Raw genomic sequence first — 14,487 nt, 5'->3', positions numbered from 1 at the left:
TGTCATATTTTTCTTAAATGTTGTTACTTGGGCTAAGGTAGAGACAGGTTTTACGTTTGTTGAGGTATAAATGCCATACAGTAACCTGAACATACTTGAAGTGTACATCTTAGTATATTTTGAGTTGTGCTTATACCCATGAAGCCATTGTCACTGTCAAGATAGCATATCCATCTCCCCGACAGTTTCCTCCTGCTACTGTGCAATGCAGCTTTCCCAGGCCCCTTCTCTCTCCAGTTTGTAGGCAACCATTCATCTGCTTCCTGTCACTATTGATTAGTTTGCACTTTCTAGATTTGGGTATCCGTAGACTCATACAGTATGAACTCCTTTGACTGGCTTCTTTCACCTAGCATCATCATTTTGAGATTCATCCAAACCATTGTGTGTATCAGTAGTTCACTCTCTTTTACTAGTGAGCAGTATTTCCTTGTATGGCTGTGCTACAGTTTGTTTACCTAGTCAGATCACCTGTTGATAAACACTTGTGTTGTTTCTACTTTTTGACGATTACAAACAAAGTTGCTATAAACATTTATGTGGAAGTGTTTGGATGGACATATGTTTCCATTTCTCTTGGATAAATGACTGAGTGGAATGGATGGATTGTATAGTAGGTGTATGCTCACCTTTTTAAGAAACCACCACACTATCTTCTAAAGGTAGACAATTTTTAAAAATAAGTACTGAATTATTTTGTAATACATAATATCAAAACCTTATTATTTTCAGGGATCCACAGCTTCTAGGTAAATAGCAACATGCTCTAACTAGAAAACAGTATTTCTCCAAAGGAAATGTTTAGAAAATAAAACCAAGGAAAATGTTGGCATCTATCAAATCTTATCTTTTTCTTTATTCTAATTTGGTTAGCTCTTTCAGTTACACTAACCATTTAAAAAACTACATGATTGCGAGATATGGCACCAAGTCCATTATTTCTTTTTCGTTCTACAGATAATCCTCTGCTTGTTGTGAGGCCTCCAGGTAAGTCTGTCTTCTTGATAATCTGGACATTCTGGTAATCAAGTTGAATATTGAATATGAGATTGTTGTGGTTACGCACAATTAGAAAGTCTGGACCATTTTCACAATTTTCTGTCAACTTCTATGCTTTCCTTGCACTCTTCGTCCTGATCTTCTTTACTCTATGGGAAAGAATGACCTGGGAATTTTAAAATAGAGCCATAGCAATCAACACGTATGAAAAAACATCATGGAGTAGCCAGTCCTATGAAACAGATGCTTTATTTTCATGACTGATTTGAATATTTTAAATCACTGGAAAGGTAGCAAAGTGCAACAAGTAAAACAACAAGTTTTACTTTTTCAAGGAAATTGAGAAAGCTTTGTTGCTTAAGTGCAAAACAGGTCTTCTGAGTGGCAAGAAGTGGAGTCTATGCAGTGGGACCTGGGGACAGGATGGCATGCCCCCAAAGACCAAATCTGCCATTACAGCTTATTTTCCTTGCCGTTTAAAGACTTCTTAACTCTGAGAAACCCTTATTGAAATGTGAATACTTTAAATACGTTCAGGTAAAAATAATGCCCCAAATGTACGTTAGTACTGAAAAAGACAGAGAAAGAGAAGGAGGGTGGGAAAATTTTGCTCAAAAAAAGTCCTGCAAGGCCGGGCATGGTGGCTCACGCCTGTAATCCCAGCACTTTGGGAGGCCAAGGTGGGCGGATCGTGAGGTCAGGAGTTCGAGACCAGCCTGACCAATATGATGAAACTAAAAATACGAAAATTAGCAGGGCATGGTGGCATGCACCTGTAATCCCAGCTACTCAGGAGGCTGAGGCAGGATAATCCCTGGAACCCAGGAGGCGGAGGTTGCAGTGAGCCGAGATCGTGCCACTGCACTCCAATGTGAGTGACAGAGTGAGACTCCATCAAAAACAAACAACAAAAACAACAACAAACAAAAAACAAAGCCCTGCAAGGAACGGAAGGCCCAGGAAGGAAGTCCAGTTTCCTGGCACTTTATGAGAGCAGACACACCGTGGAGTGCTTACCCTTAGCAGGTGTGTTTTGTGTTGTCAAGGCGGTGAGCCTATCTGGATCCCATTCGCTTTCAAACACGATCCCGGCTACACGGACTGCCATGGGCGGCAATATGTGAAGCGGACGTGGTATCGAAAGTTCGTGGGAGTTGTTCTTTGTAATTCACTGAGGTATAAAATCTTCCTCAGTGACAACCTGAAAGGTAAGTCTTTGTGCATGGTTGCCTATGGAAGGTATGTAACGTTTTGATTTTATCAAGTACTAAGTTGGCATCACAGGTGCACCGGAATGTTTATGAGGGCTGGAACTACGATTATGGCTCACTCTGCCTCTAATGCAAACCAATTTTACAGATTCTACTTTGAAGATACTAGTTTTTACACTGGCAACCCCAAAATATTTTAAAAGATTTAACATGTTGTCTGGGCACAGTGGCTCACACCTGTAATCCCAGCACTTTGGGAGGCTGAGGTGGGCGGATTACTTGAGATCAGGAATTCAAGACCAGCTTGGCCAACATGGTGAAACCCATCTCTACTAAAAAGAAATAAAAAATGAACAAACGAAAAATTCACTATGTCTTAGGAATGACATAGTGACTGGTTATGACATTCCAAAATTATGTTAGAAATCTAGGGGGTTTTTTTTCTTGCCACTAATACAATAACAATGAGTATGAGCCCGAGCTGGAATAATTGAGTGAAAGTTTCCTCTCCAGCCCCTGCCACAGCCATAACTTTACAGAGAAAAAATGTAAATGGTGGAACATATATCGGCAGTAATATCTGTTCTGTGTCCTAATAAAAATTACATTGTTTTTATCATGGTAGGAGATTAAAACAAAGAATAACTCGAGTGCCTTGAGCTACTAGCACTTCCAAATGCGATTTCTATTCAGCTGGCTTTTCACTCACCCACCTACACAGCAAACTTGTTTTTTATTTTAAAACTTGCACAACTTAAAATTTTTCAGTGTATACATTGTTAAAACTTTACCTCAGCTGGTCTACATTTTGTTATTGGTCAAAAATATATTTTGAGTGTTTTTTTTTCTTGTCAGCAGTTATCATTTAAAAACTGTCAAAACAAAGTGCCCCGCTTCGACCCCAACCCTAGCAATTTCTGTGTATATGCTTCTCCCAACAAGCACAGTCTGTCTCTCTCTCTCTGCTCTTTTCTTTCTCTTCCAACACTGTCCTTTTCCTCCCCTGCTTCAGAATTCCTAGAAGAGGCTGCATAACCATGTGTCATATCCCAGGATTGGGAGAAACAAGTTTGTCCTACTGTGCAGCCAAGGCTCAGGACCATGGACAGCGTCTCATACCACAGGCCCGCCCCCTCCTAGTTACGCATGAAAACAGATTCTTCTATTTGTATAGACCTTCCTGCCTTTCATAATAATTTCATGATGTATTCTCCAACTACCATAGTTTTCGTCATTCCTTGTTTTTAGAACTAAGGAATGGAAAGGTCTACTCGAAACTGCCTGTAGTGTTAATGCTGTAGTTCCCACTTACTGGACATTCATGAAGGATTTAGCATACTTTGATCTTGCTGAATTCTTACAACCTTTATGAGATTGGTGCCGTTATCACCATTTTCAGGCTTGAAAAGTATAGCACATACAGTTTAAGTAATATGCTCAATTCAAACGGTCTCCAAAGCTTGTGCAAACTCTTAAACCAGTTGTGACATTCTGTACCTAGTCACTGACTCAATCAATTCCTTCATGCAGATACATTCTACAGCATTGGAGACAGCTGGGGAAGAGGTGAAGACCATTGCCAATTTGTGGATTCACACCTTGATGGAAGAACAGGGCCTCAGTCCTATGTAGAAGCCCTCCCTACCATTCAAGGTAATACAAACAAATGCCTGATATATTACCCTGGGAGGTGGGAGAGAAGGATTAATAGAGGGCAAAAATCCACAGTAGGTCTGCCTTTGCCTTGTCATTTGAAGATGGATGTTGGGAGCACTTAAGGTCATAAAAATAAAAATAAAGGATCAACAAAATACTTCCATTATGTATGGGTGAGGGGTGAGCCTCAAGGAGGGGGGAATGGCGTGAACAAAGGTACAGAGAAGGCAAAGATAAACACACATGCAGACCCACTGTGATATGTTTCAGGAGGTAATGTATAAGCTATTTGATTGTGGCATTATAAGGTGAAGACAAATACACTAATCTCAAAAGTTAACAATTTAATGTTATTAACTCTCTTGGCCTCCAAATGAATAAACAGAACAACTGAATACAGTCTAGCCTTTTCATTATGCACTCAGCTCTGAGTGATCAGGCATTTTCAAGACATGAGATGTTCTGATTTGCTAAATTTTTAGATTGGAAAAAACACTGTAGGTAGCTACATGAATTACCCATTTTCAAAAAATTAAAATACAGTAAAATACAGAAAAAATAAGCATATTGGTCAAGGTTCTCTCATCCAAAGAAACAATCAATAGGATCTATCTATCTATCTATTTATCTATCTATCCATCCATCCATCTCTCCATCTCTCTCTGTATCATCTATCTATATCTACCTATCTATCCATCTACATATGTATGTATGTATCCATCCATCTCTCTATCCATCTACCCATCTATCCATCCATCCATCTATCCATCTATGCATCCATCTATTATCTATCTATCATCTATCCATCCATCCATCCATTTATCTATTATTAATCTATCTACCCATCTACTTATGTATATATCTATCCATTCATCTATTCATCTATCTATCCATACTATCTATCCTTATATTTAGAACTGCGTGTCTATCCATCTATCATCCATCTGTTCATCTGTTTGTCTATCTCCCTATCCAGCATGTATCTATCCATCTATCTATCCATCTATCCATTTATCTGTCCATCCATCCATCTACATCTATCTGTCTGTCTGTCTATCTATCTATCTATCTATCTATCTATCTATCTATCTATCTATCTATCTATCTGTCTGTCTGTCTATCTATCTATATATCTATCTATCTGTTTATCGATTTATTTATCTAGGTATCCACCCATTTGTCTATCCATCCATCTGTGTGTCTGTCTGTCTATCTATCTATCTATCTATCTATCTATCTATCTGTCTGTCTGTCTGTCTGTCTGTCTGTCTGTCTGTCTGTCTATCTATCTATCTATCTATCTATCTATCTATCTATCTATCTATCATCTATCAATTCATATCTATCTATCCATCCATCTATCTATCTATCTATCTATCTATCTATCTATCTATCTATCTATCTATCTAGGTCTCCACCCATTTGTCCATCCATCTGTCCATCTGTCTGTCTGTCTGTCTGTCTATCTATCTATCTATCTATCTATCTATCTATCTATCTATCTATCCATTATCTATCCATTCACATCTATCTATCTATCTATCTATCTATCTATCTATCTATCTATCTATCTATCTATAGATTTATTTTAAAGAACCATCTCACACAATTGCAGAAACTGGCAAGTGCAAAATCTGCAGGGTAGGTTGTCAGGTTGGAGATCCAGGGAAGAGCTGATGTTGCAGTTCAAATCCAAAGGCCGCTTGCAGGCAGGATTACCTCTGGTTAGGGGAACCTCAGTCTTTTTCTATTCAGGCCTTTGACTGATTGGACAAAGCCCACCCACATTATGGAGGGTCACCTGCTTTACTCAGTCTGGTGATTTAAATGTTAATCTTGGCCAGGCACTGTGACTCACACCTGTAATCCCAGCACCTTGGGAGGCTGAGGTGGGAGGATTGCTTGAGCCCAGGAGTTTGAGACCAGCCTAGGCAACATAGTGAGACCCCATCTCTACAAAAAATAAAAAAATTATCCAGATGTGGTGGTGCATGCCTGTAGTCCCAGCTACCCAGGAGGCTGAGATGGGAGGACTGCTTGAGCTGGAGAGGTCTAGGCTGCAGTGACCTAGAGGTGACCTAGTGATCTAGAGGTCTAGGCTGCCTTTGGGTCAAAGAGTCATTTGGTCTGTCCTACAAGCCTGTCTTGGTTTTGTGGCCAGACTGCAAGAGGACAACAGCCTGGGCAACAGAGCAAGACCCTGTCTCCAAAATAAAGAAAAAGAAATGAAATAATAAATGTTAATCTCATCTAAGAAATAGTTTACAAAAACATTTAATGTTGGATCAGATATGTAACCTAGTCCAGTCGACACATAAAATTAACTATTACAACAAATCTACAGAATATATCACCTTTCTTCATTTTTTCTGGGTCTCACAGTCCCCCAGAGTTACTAGTGCCTGCATTATCCATATTTCGTGGTGTCCCTGTGACTGTGGTCATAGGACTGGCCCTGAACAGAGCTGCTGGTTACTCAGCACACTCACTGGTGGAAGGGCAGGCAGTTATTTGGCGAAAGTAAACAGGGCCAAGAGCGTGAGAGCAGTTACTGAGTTTCCAGAAACATTTTGAGAAGGTTGGAGCATCTTCCTGCTTCAAGGGAGAAACGGTCAGAAATGCTACAGGATTTCTTTCAGAGATTTCCTTGAAAAGTCTAAAAGTCTACCCCAGAGTCCAGGAATTAAGCCTTGGAGGAAAGAGGTAAGTTGGGGGCCCTGAGCTCTGTGAGGACGGGGCAGGCATCTGGCTCAATGTTGTTCATCCAGGTCAGGGCCTGCCCGGTAGTGAGTGCTGACTAGCAACTGGCTAAAATTATCCTCTTCTGTGGGGAGACAGAAGTGACGCCATCCTAGCTGTGTCACACATGTGTGGGAACAGGACGATCTCTACAGATCTGCTTGGGATAAAGAAATACTTTACACTTAGTCACTGGGCTCCTATGGAGGAGGCCTGAGCTGGTCCCCAGCTCCATCATGGCCCTCGAGTTACAGCTGGGCCTTCCCAAAAGGCATAAGAGACAGGTGGGGAAGACCCCACCCCAGGCTGGGGTTGGGGCTGGGCCTGAGGTCCTGGCCCTTCCCCAGCGCTATGACAACTCCACACAAAAATGGTTCAGTTTATTTGAAAGCAGCATTTTGTCACAAGAACAACTTACCAGAGGCCTTCTGTCTGAAGGGTGCTGTAAGGATGGGTTTTACCTGTTGGTTTAGGGGCCTCTGATTCTTTTCCCCTCTCCTGTTGCCCTTCCAGGCTACTATCGCCAGTATCGTCAGGAGCCCGTCAGCTTTGGGAACATTGGCTTTGGAACCCCCTACTACTATGTGGGCTGGTACGAGTGTGGGGTCTCCATCCCTGGAAAGTGGTAATCACAGGACCATCATGCTGCAAGCTTGCTCTGCCCAGCCTCACCAACTAAGTCGCACTAGGGGCTGTGAGCAGACAGCCAGCGTGCTCAGTCCTGCTGCCCCAGGTACCAGGAAGGCCACAGATGGACACTGGCCATTCTGGTCATCTCAGTCTGGACCTCAGTCCCACTTCTTGGCCTGGACAATGAACAGGATTCAGTTTTGCTGTTAACTTTGCTTCTCCACTTTTTTTTGTTTGTAGTAGCACACCACAGAGACATCAGAAACCAGCAGCTGATTCAGTATGGTTTCCAGACTTTTTAGACATGAAATTCGGATACTTCAGTATTTCCAGGAACAGCATATGCATGCTGTTCTTGCTTCATGGAATGCTACATGCTTTCAGTTTTTCTCATTTTGGATTTCTCCAAAACTAGCTGAATTTAAGCTTCAGGTCCCTTTGTATGCAGTAGAACCGAATTACTAAAAACACTGCCAAAGAAAATAAATATATCCTACTTGAGATTTACTCTATGGACTCACCCACTGCTAGACTAAATGTATCAAATCTTATTTGTAAATTCTCAATTTTGATATATATATGTATATATGCATATACATATCCACACTTGTCTGCAAGAATATTGATTAAAATTGCTAAATTTGTACTTGTTCACCAGATAAATGTGTGTGGGACTTTTTGGGCAAAAGTGTTGTATATTAACATCTTTTAGAAGCATCCAGGGATACGTACTATGCATACTCTAGAAACAGCGGAAGGTGTGCATTCTTTTTGTGGGTGCTGCGGGGCTCTGAAATGATGAGGAGGATGAGATACAGTATCAGTACTAGAACTGGTCACACCATTGACCACTGCACACCAAGTGCTTTCCACATAAAGCGACGATCTTTCCACAGCCTTGGGGAAAATATATTTGTTGCCACCATGGAGGCATATCCAATATGTTCCAGATGGGTAAAGATTTTAGGTCCTAAATGATTTAAAAGTCTTGTTTTTAAGAATTCCCTTTGTCTTTCCTTCTTAGCTCAACATCTGCTCATTGAAATAGAAGCATCTTGCCTCTCTTGACTGTAGCACAATAGGGTTTATTTAAAGACATTTCATTCTGATGATGATGATTATTATTACTATTATTTTGAGACAGAGTTTCACTCTTGTTGTCCAGGCTGGAGTGCAGTGGTGCGATCTTGGCTCACCGCAACCTCTGCCTCCTGGGTTCAAGTGATTCTCCTGCCTCAGCCTCCAGAGTACAGGCATGCGCCACCACACCCGGCTAATTTTATATTTTTGGTAGGGATGGGGTTTCTCCATGTTGGTCAGGCCGGTCTCGAAGTCCTGACCTCAGGTGATCTGCCCACTTCAGCCTCCCAAAGTGCTGGGATTACAGGCGTGAGCCACCATGCCCAGCCCTCATACTGATTATTTTTAAAACATGCTGTCTTTTCCATGAGCATGACTGGTCCCTGTCCCTAAGGCGGCACAGTGCCATGGTGAGCTTATCTTCTTTCACAAAGCTGTCAGCGGAAGAGCAGCAATGGTGGAAATGGGCTGGAGGAAATTGCTTTTCTGGGGTCTTTGGGCTACACCCCTATGCAACCCATTCAACTGCAGAATCCAGTCCCCACTCCTGGAGTTGATTATTCAGTGCCAGCACTGAACTGGGTGAAACCTGATGTGTCTGGTAGGTTTGAAGGTAAAATGTACGAAGAAGGAAGGAATTTTGCAGGCTCTTTGTGACAGATCCATGATGTCAGATATTTTCCTCCTATTCTACAAGCTCCTTTCTACAGTCAACAACAGTAAAGAAAATACAAGCATTCTGACCTCCTGGAAAAGTACTAGAATTCCTTAGGGAGACAGATCATGTGTTACCCATGTTTTAGTTTGGAAAATAGGGTAGGAATCTTTAAGCAGCTTTGCGGTCTCTTATACATAAAAAGGGACTTCAAGAAGGAGATGTCCTATTTTTCACACTAATCCACATTCAAATATGCTTGCAATGCCAAGCCAAAGATAAGATCTTTAAATATAACTGAATTTCCTAATAGGCACATAGCTTGCTTCCTTTATCTCATCTCCCGCCAAATTTCTGTGTCAGCATCTGTATTAGTCAGTTTTCACACTGCTGATAAAGATATACCCGAGACTGGGTAAATTACAAAAGGTGTATTGGACTTACAGTTCCATGTGGCTGGGGAGGCCTCACAATCACGGTAGAAGGTGAAAGGCACATCTCACATGACTGCAGACGAGAAGAGAGGTTGTGGGGGAAAACTCCCATTTTTAAAACCATCAGATCTCGTGAGACTCATTCGCTATCATGAGAACAGCACAGGAGAGACTTGCCCCATGATTCAATAATCTCCCACGGGGTCCCTCCCACAACACGTGGGAATTATGGGAGCTACAAGATGAGATTTGGGTGGGGACACAGAGCCAAACCATATCAGCATCCACCAGCAGATCGCTCATTTCCTGCAGATGTTTTCTTGGGTCTAAATAACTTGGAATGCATGAGAAAAGAGCCATTTGGTCTGTCTAACAAGCCTGTATTGGTTATGGGGCCCCACTGGAAGAGGTGGGCATTAGGGCTCAGCATAGAGACACAAGTGACTGCCCCTCTGTGATTTGCCACCCCTCAGAGAAGTTTATGCTCACTTCACAGAAATACAAAGAATTCACTGGCATGCAATCATGCAATGATTTTTGAGCTCGGCCTGAAATCTTTAGGCTGTATTTGATTACAGAAATTTGAACTTTTATTATATAGAAATGTTTGCAATTTTAGATGAAAATTACCATAATTCCCAGATGACAAGAGCTGCCAAAACAAAAACAAAAACAATGCATCCAAGCATAGGTGGTAAGATTGATTATCAATATTCTGCCCAAATTAACCAAATCTCCAGAACTGTGTAAATTCTGGAAGCCACATTTTAGGAAGGCTATTTGCAGGGAGATGCCAAGAAGGAGACATTCAAGTAAGAGTTTGAAAGCCATTTCATATCAAGTTAGGATGAACTTAATGGGCATGTTTACCTGAAGAGGGAAAAGCTCATCTATTTAAAAAGCCTGTGAGGAAGAGGACAGTTTGCCAACTCTTGAGGTCAGAAGTAGATACAAGTGGGAATCAGGAAAACAAAACTTGGCCCAATATGACAAAGAATTTTAAAAGGATCCAACTGTCAAGTAAGCCTCATCGGGAAACGGTGAGATGTCTGTCCCTGAAAAACGAAATATAACTGGAAATGTCTAAACTTGCAACTTGAGGCCCCTGGCTTGTTTCTATGGCCTGGAAGCTCAGAATTTTTTTTTTTTAACCTATTTAAAGGGTTGTAAGCAAAGCAGCTAAACAGTGTTCAACAGGGCCACATGAGGTTCACAAGGTCTAAAATATTTACTGTTTGGTCCTTTAGAAAACAGTTTTTATACCTGGCCAGGCACGGTGGCTCACGCCTGTAATCCCAGAACTTTGGGAGGCTGAGGTGGGCAGATCGCGAGGTCAGGAGATCGAGACCATCCTGGTCAACATGGTGAAATCCCATCTCTACTAAAAATACAAAAAAATTTGCTGGGCATGGTGACACATGCCTGTAATCCCAGCTACTTGGGTGACTGAGGCAGGAGAATCGCTTGAACCCAGGAGGCAGAGGTTGCAGTGAGCCAAGATCGCGCCAATGCACCCCAGCCTGGGAGACAGAGTGAGATTCCATCTTAAAAAAAAAAAAAAAAAAAAGAAAAGAAAAAAGTTGTTGTACCCACAGATTAGAGTTTTCTGGAGGTTTGAAAAAAGTTAGTTATGTCCTAATTTAAAAATGAGCACAAACTATTTAACAGATGTCTGTTCCCTCTTCTCTTACTTAAATTATCTTTATTTTCACCATCACCTCCCAGTGCCAAACACCTGAACTCTGTGTTTTGTGGTTGGATCCTGGGTTGCCAGCTTCCTCTTTGGTCAGTCCCTGGCCTGTGGGGCGGTCTCAGAAAGTGGTATGCTCTTCACGAGGGATCGTGCATCTCCAATATAACCGTTTTGTTAATAATAGTTGATAATTTCCAGCTTTTACCAGATGAGCTTTGACTTATTTTTCCTCCTTTGACCTATTCAAGCCACATATCTTGGTCGGTTCGAGAGGGTAGGGGATTTGAGAATGTGAGGGGTGGGGTTAGAATGGGTTTGCCTCTCTGAGCATGGAAAGAGTTCCTAGTCGATTGGGCACAGTGACAAAATGATTCCACGGATAGAATCGTCCCATGTTGCTGGAACACCTCATGTGTTGTAAATGCCTTAAACTCCTGCCATCCCTTCTCTGATTCCCCAGCTCCCTGTCGTTTCCACAGGGTTTGTCTCTCTGTTCCCGTGTCCTCCAAGTCTACTCTGTCTCCCTCTCCTCCACCCCTTACTTGTCTTCTAAATTCCAGGAGATGACCTCACTTTGCAAAGCAAATTGGAGCCACCAAATTGTAGCTCTCCTCGGCGGGACCTGCATCTGTGCTCATCCCTGCACCTTCTTGCAGAAAGCTGTCCCCTCAGGCCAAGATGAGTGCCTGGCCCCCATGGGAGACTCAGACACTTTGACCCCCTGTGACTTCAGTGTCTCCCTCTTTAAAGATTCTCTCCAACATTCAGTCGTGCTCGAGTCTCCCCATCACTCCTGCGCCTTCAGCTCCCATCACGCTGTCCACTTCGAGCTGAGTTTCTGGAATCATCACCTTTGTTTTAGCTCTGAGTCTCCTCCACATTCCATTCATTTATCACTCCACTGTACCATGGTTTCCAGGGCCACCTCCTCACACCCTCACTCTCCCAGGTCCCCAGTCACACACGGAGGCTGAATCCGGTGGCTACTAGGCAGTCTGTTCTGTCTTGGTCTTTCAGCAGCACTTGGCAGCGTTCACCAGCTTGTCCTCTTGAACTTTCTCTTGCCTGGATTTTTCCCTTCCCCACTCCAGAATAGCAGCCAGGCCTTCTAACCCCTTGTTTAAGAAGATGTGGTGCTTTGGGGTGAAAACAGATGGTACCTGAATGCCACTTTCTCCTTGGACTTTTCTTTCAAAAGCCTAAACATGCTGAGGAGAATGTGTAAGGGCAGAAGTGGGGGTACGTGAGTGCTTTTGGGGTTGTGGTGGGATTGAGGCAAGACTTGCCAAGAGCAGCGGACAAGGAGACGTTTCCCCGAAGACTGCGCAGTGGACGCCAGGCTGGGCTTCCGGGGAGGGGACCCTGCAGACCCCTCCTTCCCACCTCTCCAGGATGGGGCAGAATGAAGATGGCTGTAGTGAACCCATGAGGCTCCTGGCTTGCTCCACCCCCATTCTTACTCCCTACCCCATTGTTGTGGGAGCAGGAGGGTGGGGTGCCTGCCTTCCTTCAGGAGACCATAGAGGCTCCGGCGGTGATTACAGAGTTGGTGACACGTTACTCCTCTAATTCACCGAGCAAGTGTCAACTGACTCAAAAATATATGCCAGACACATTTTGAGATACTGTGGCGCAGAAATACACAGGGCCCCTGCCTTCATGGAGACTGTGTCCAGGTGGAAGCAGACAGAAAACACACAGCCAGTGTGCCAGGGGTCAGGTGGTGAAAGTGAACGAACATGAGTAGAACGGATGATGGTAACATAGGCAAGCAGGCCCTGAAGACAACAAAGAGGACCCTCAAATGCTCGGTTCCTACAGAGGCCTCAGACACCTTGTAGCTGGGAGAAGGGAGGCGAGCATGGCAGGAGCACCAAAAATGACTGGGACTTAAAAACCTAAGGTACAATTTTCTTTTTTTTTCTTCTTCTTTTCTTTCCTTTCTTTTCTTTTCTTTTTTTTTTTTTTTTGAGACAGAGTCTGTCTCTGTCATCCAGGCTGGAGTGCAGTGGTACGATCTCAGCTCACTGCAAGCTGCGCCTCCCGGGCTTCATGCCATTCTCCTGCCTCAGCCTCCAGAGTAGCTGGGACTACAGGTGTGTGCCACCATGCCCAGCTATTTTTTTTTGTATTTGTAGTAGAGACAGGGTTTCACCGTGTTAGCCAGGATGGTCTCGATCTCCTGACCTCATGATCCACCTGCCTCCCAAAGTTCTGGGATTACAGGCGTGAACCACCGCACACTGCCTCAGGTGCAATTTTCAAAGCAATGATAAAGGAATGCTCATTTCCTCACCTCTGCACTCAGCAGGACTAGCCCGCTTTCCATTATGTTGCTATGCCTTGGATACCTAACAGAGGGAATCCTACCCACAGGGTGAATCCAATCCAAATCCACTCACCCCACCAGTCAGCCACCTTCAAGCTCCAGACATGGAGGGGACAAGGAAGGACAAGAGCCTCCCACCACAGGTGGCCCCATCAGGCTTCATCTCCCTCCCAAACAGTGTCTTGGATCTTAACATGTATTTGTGTGACTCAAATGTGTGATTTTTCCCAGAATAAAGTGTACCTACCTCCAGTGACGGAACATTGCTGGCAACTTTTAGAAAACATAAAAATTAATAGACAAACTTTTATTTTTATCTTTTATTTTATTTTGATCATTTTTGAAACTTTGCCAGACCAATTTTTACTCCCCACTAAATTGTAAAGATCATGAAGACTGAGGTCAGGCTGTCACTTCATTCACTGTCCTGTCCCTAACATCTAAGCATCTAATCCAGCCTGGCCCAGAGCAGGTGCTCCATTCGTGACTCTTCGTTGGAAGGATGGATCCGTGACCAACTGCATGGAGGCCCTGCTGCTCGCCTCCCTGACTGCATTTCTTCTATGTGTGCTCCTTCGTTCAGCCTGCTGGCCCTGCTTACGTCTGTTCAGAGAACCGAATGAAGGAGGCCGGGGTCGTTTACTCCAGGAAGTCCCGCTGACATGCAAAAACGCCTCCAGTGTCTGACAGCAGACTTCTGTTAGTTTGTTTCCAGTTGTGTGATCGTGTTTTTCGTTTTTTATAATTTTTCCATTTAGAAATTTGAGACCCAGTAGCCAAGGTACCTTATATGCCATTGTAAAGTAGAACCTGGAACATAAAAGTCTGGTAACTCAAGGCTATTATGTTTCTTTCTGTTGGAAAGAAGACTTGCAGTTGGGGCAAAAAATGGAATGATGCTGCAAGAAGGTGACCACGGGGACACTCCAGATAGGACCCTAGGGTGTCCCAGTAGGAGGAGATGGGGGAGAGATTCTCTCTCTATATATATATCTAATCTTTATGTCTATCTGTCTGTCTATCTATCTATCTATCTATCTATCTATCTATCTATCTATCTA

General features: G+C 43.2%; 1 protein-coding gene across 1 annotated transcript in view; it reads left to right on the top strand.

Annotated features, from left to right (window-relative positions):
* The window catches only part of FNDC1 (fibronectin type III domain containing 1), a 74,498-nt gene extending 66,604 nt beyond the window's left edge, over positions 1–7,894 (top strand). Inside the window, exons 19-22 of the mRNA XM_011975932.1 lie at positions 958–987; positions 2,046–2,207; positions 3,741–3,863; positions 7,119–7,894. Of these exons, the coding sequence (XP_011831322.1) occupies positions 958–987; positions 2,046–2,207; positions 3,741–3,863; positions 7,119–7,234 (431 nt within the window). The 3' untranslated portion in view covers positions 7,235–7,894. The remainder of the gene's footprint in view (positions 1–957; positions 988–2,045; positions 2,208–3,740; positions 3,864–7,118) is intronic.
* The last annotated feature ends 6,593 nt before the right edge of the window (positions 7,895–14,487 follow it).

The sequence above is a fragment of the Mandrillus leucophaeus genome, unplaced genomic scaffold, assembly GCF_000951045.1.
Source record: "Mandrillus leucophaeus isolate KB7577 unplaced genomic scaffold, Mleu.le_1.0 Scaffold160, whole genome shotgun sequence".
Classification (NCBI taxonomy): domain Eukaryota; kingdom Metazoa; phylum Chordata; class Mammalia; order Primates; family Cercopithecidae; genus Mandrillus; species Mandrillus leucophaeus.
Note: the sequence above shows the minus strand (reverse complement) of the source record. Positions and strands in the feature narration are given on the sequence as shown.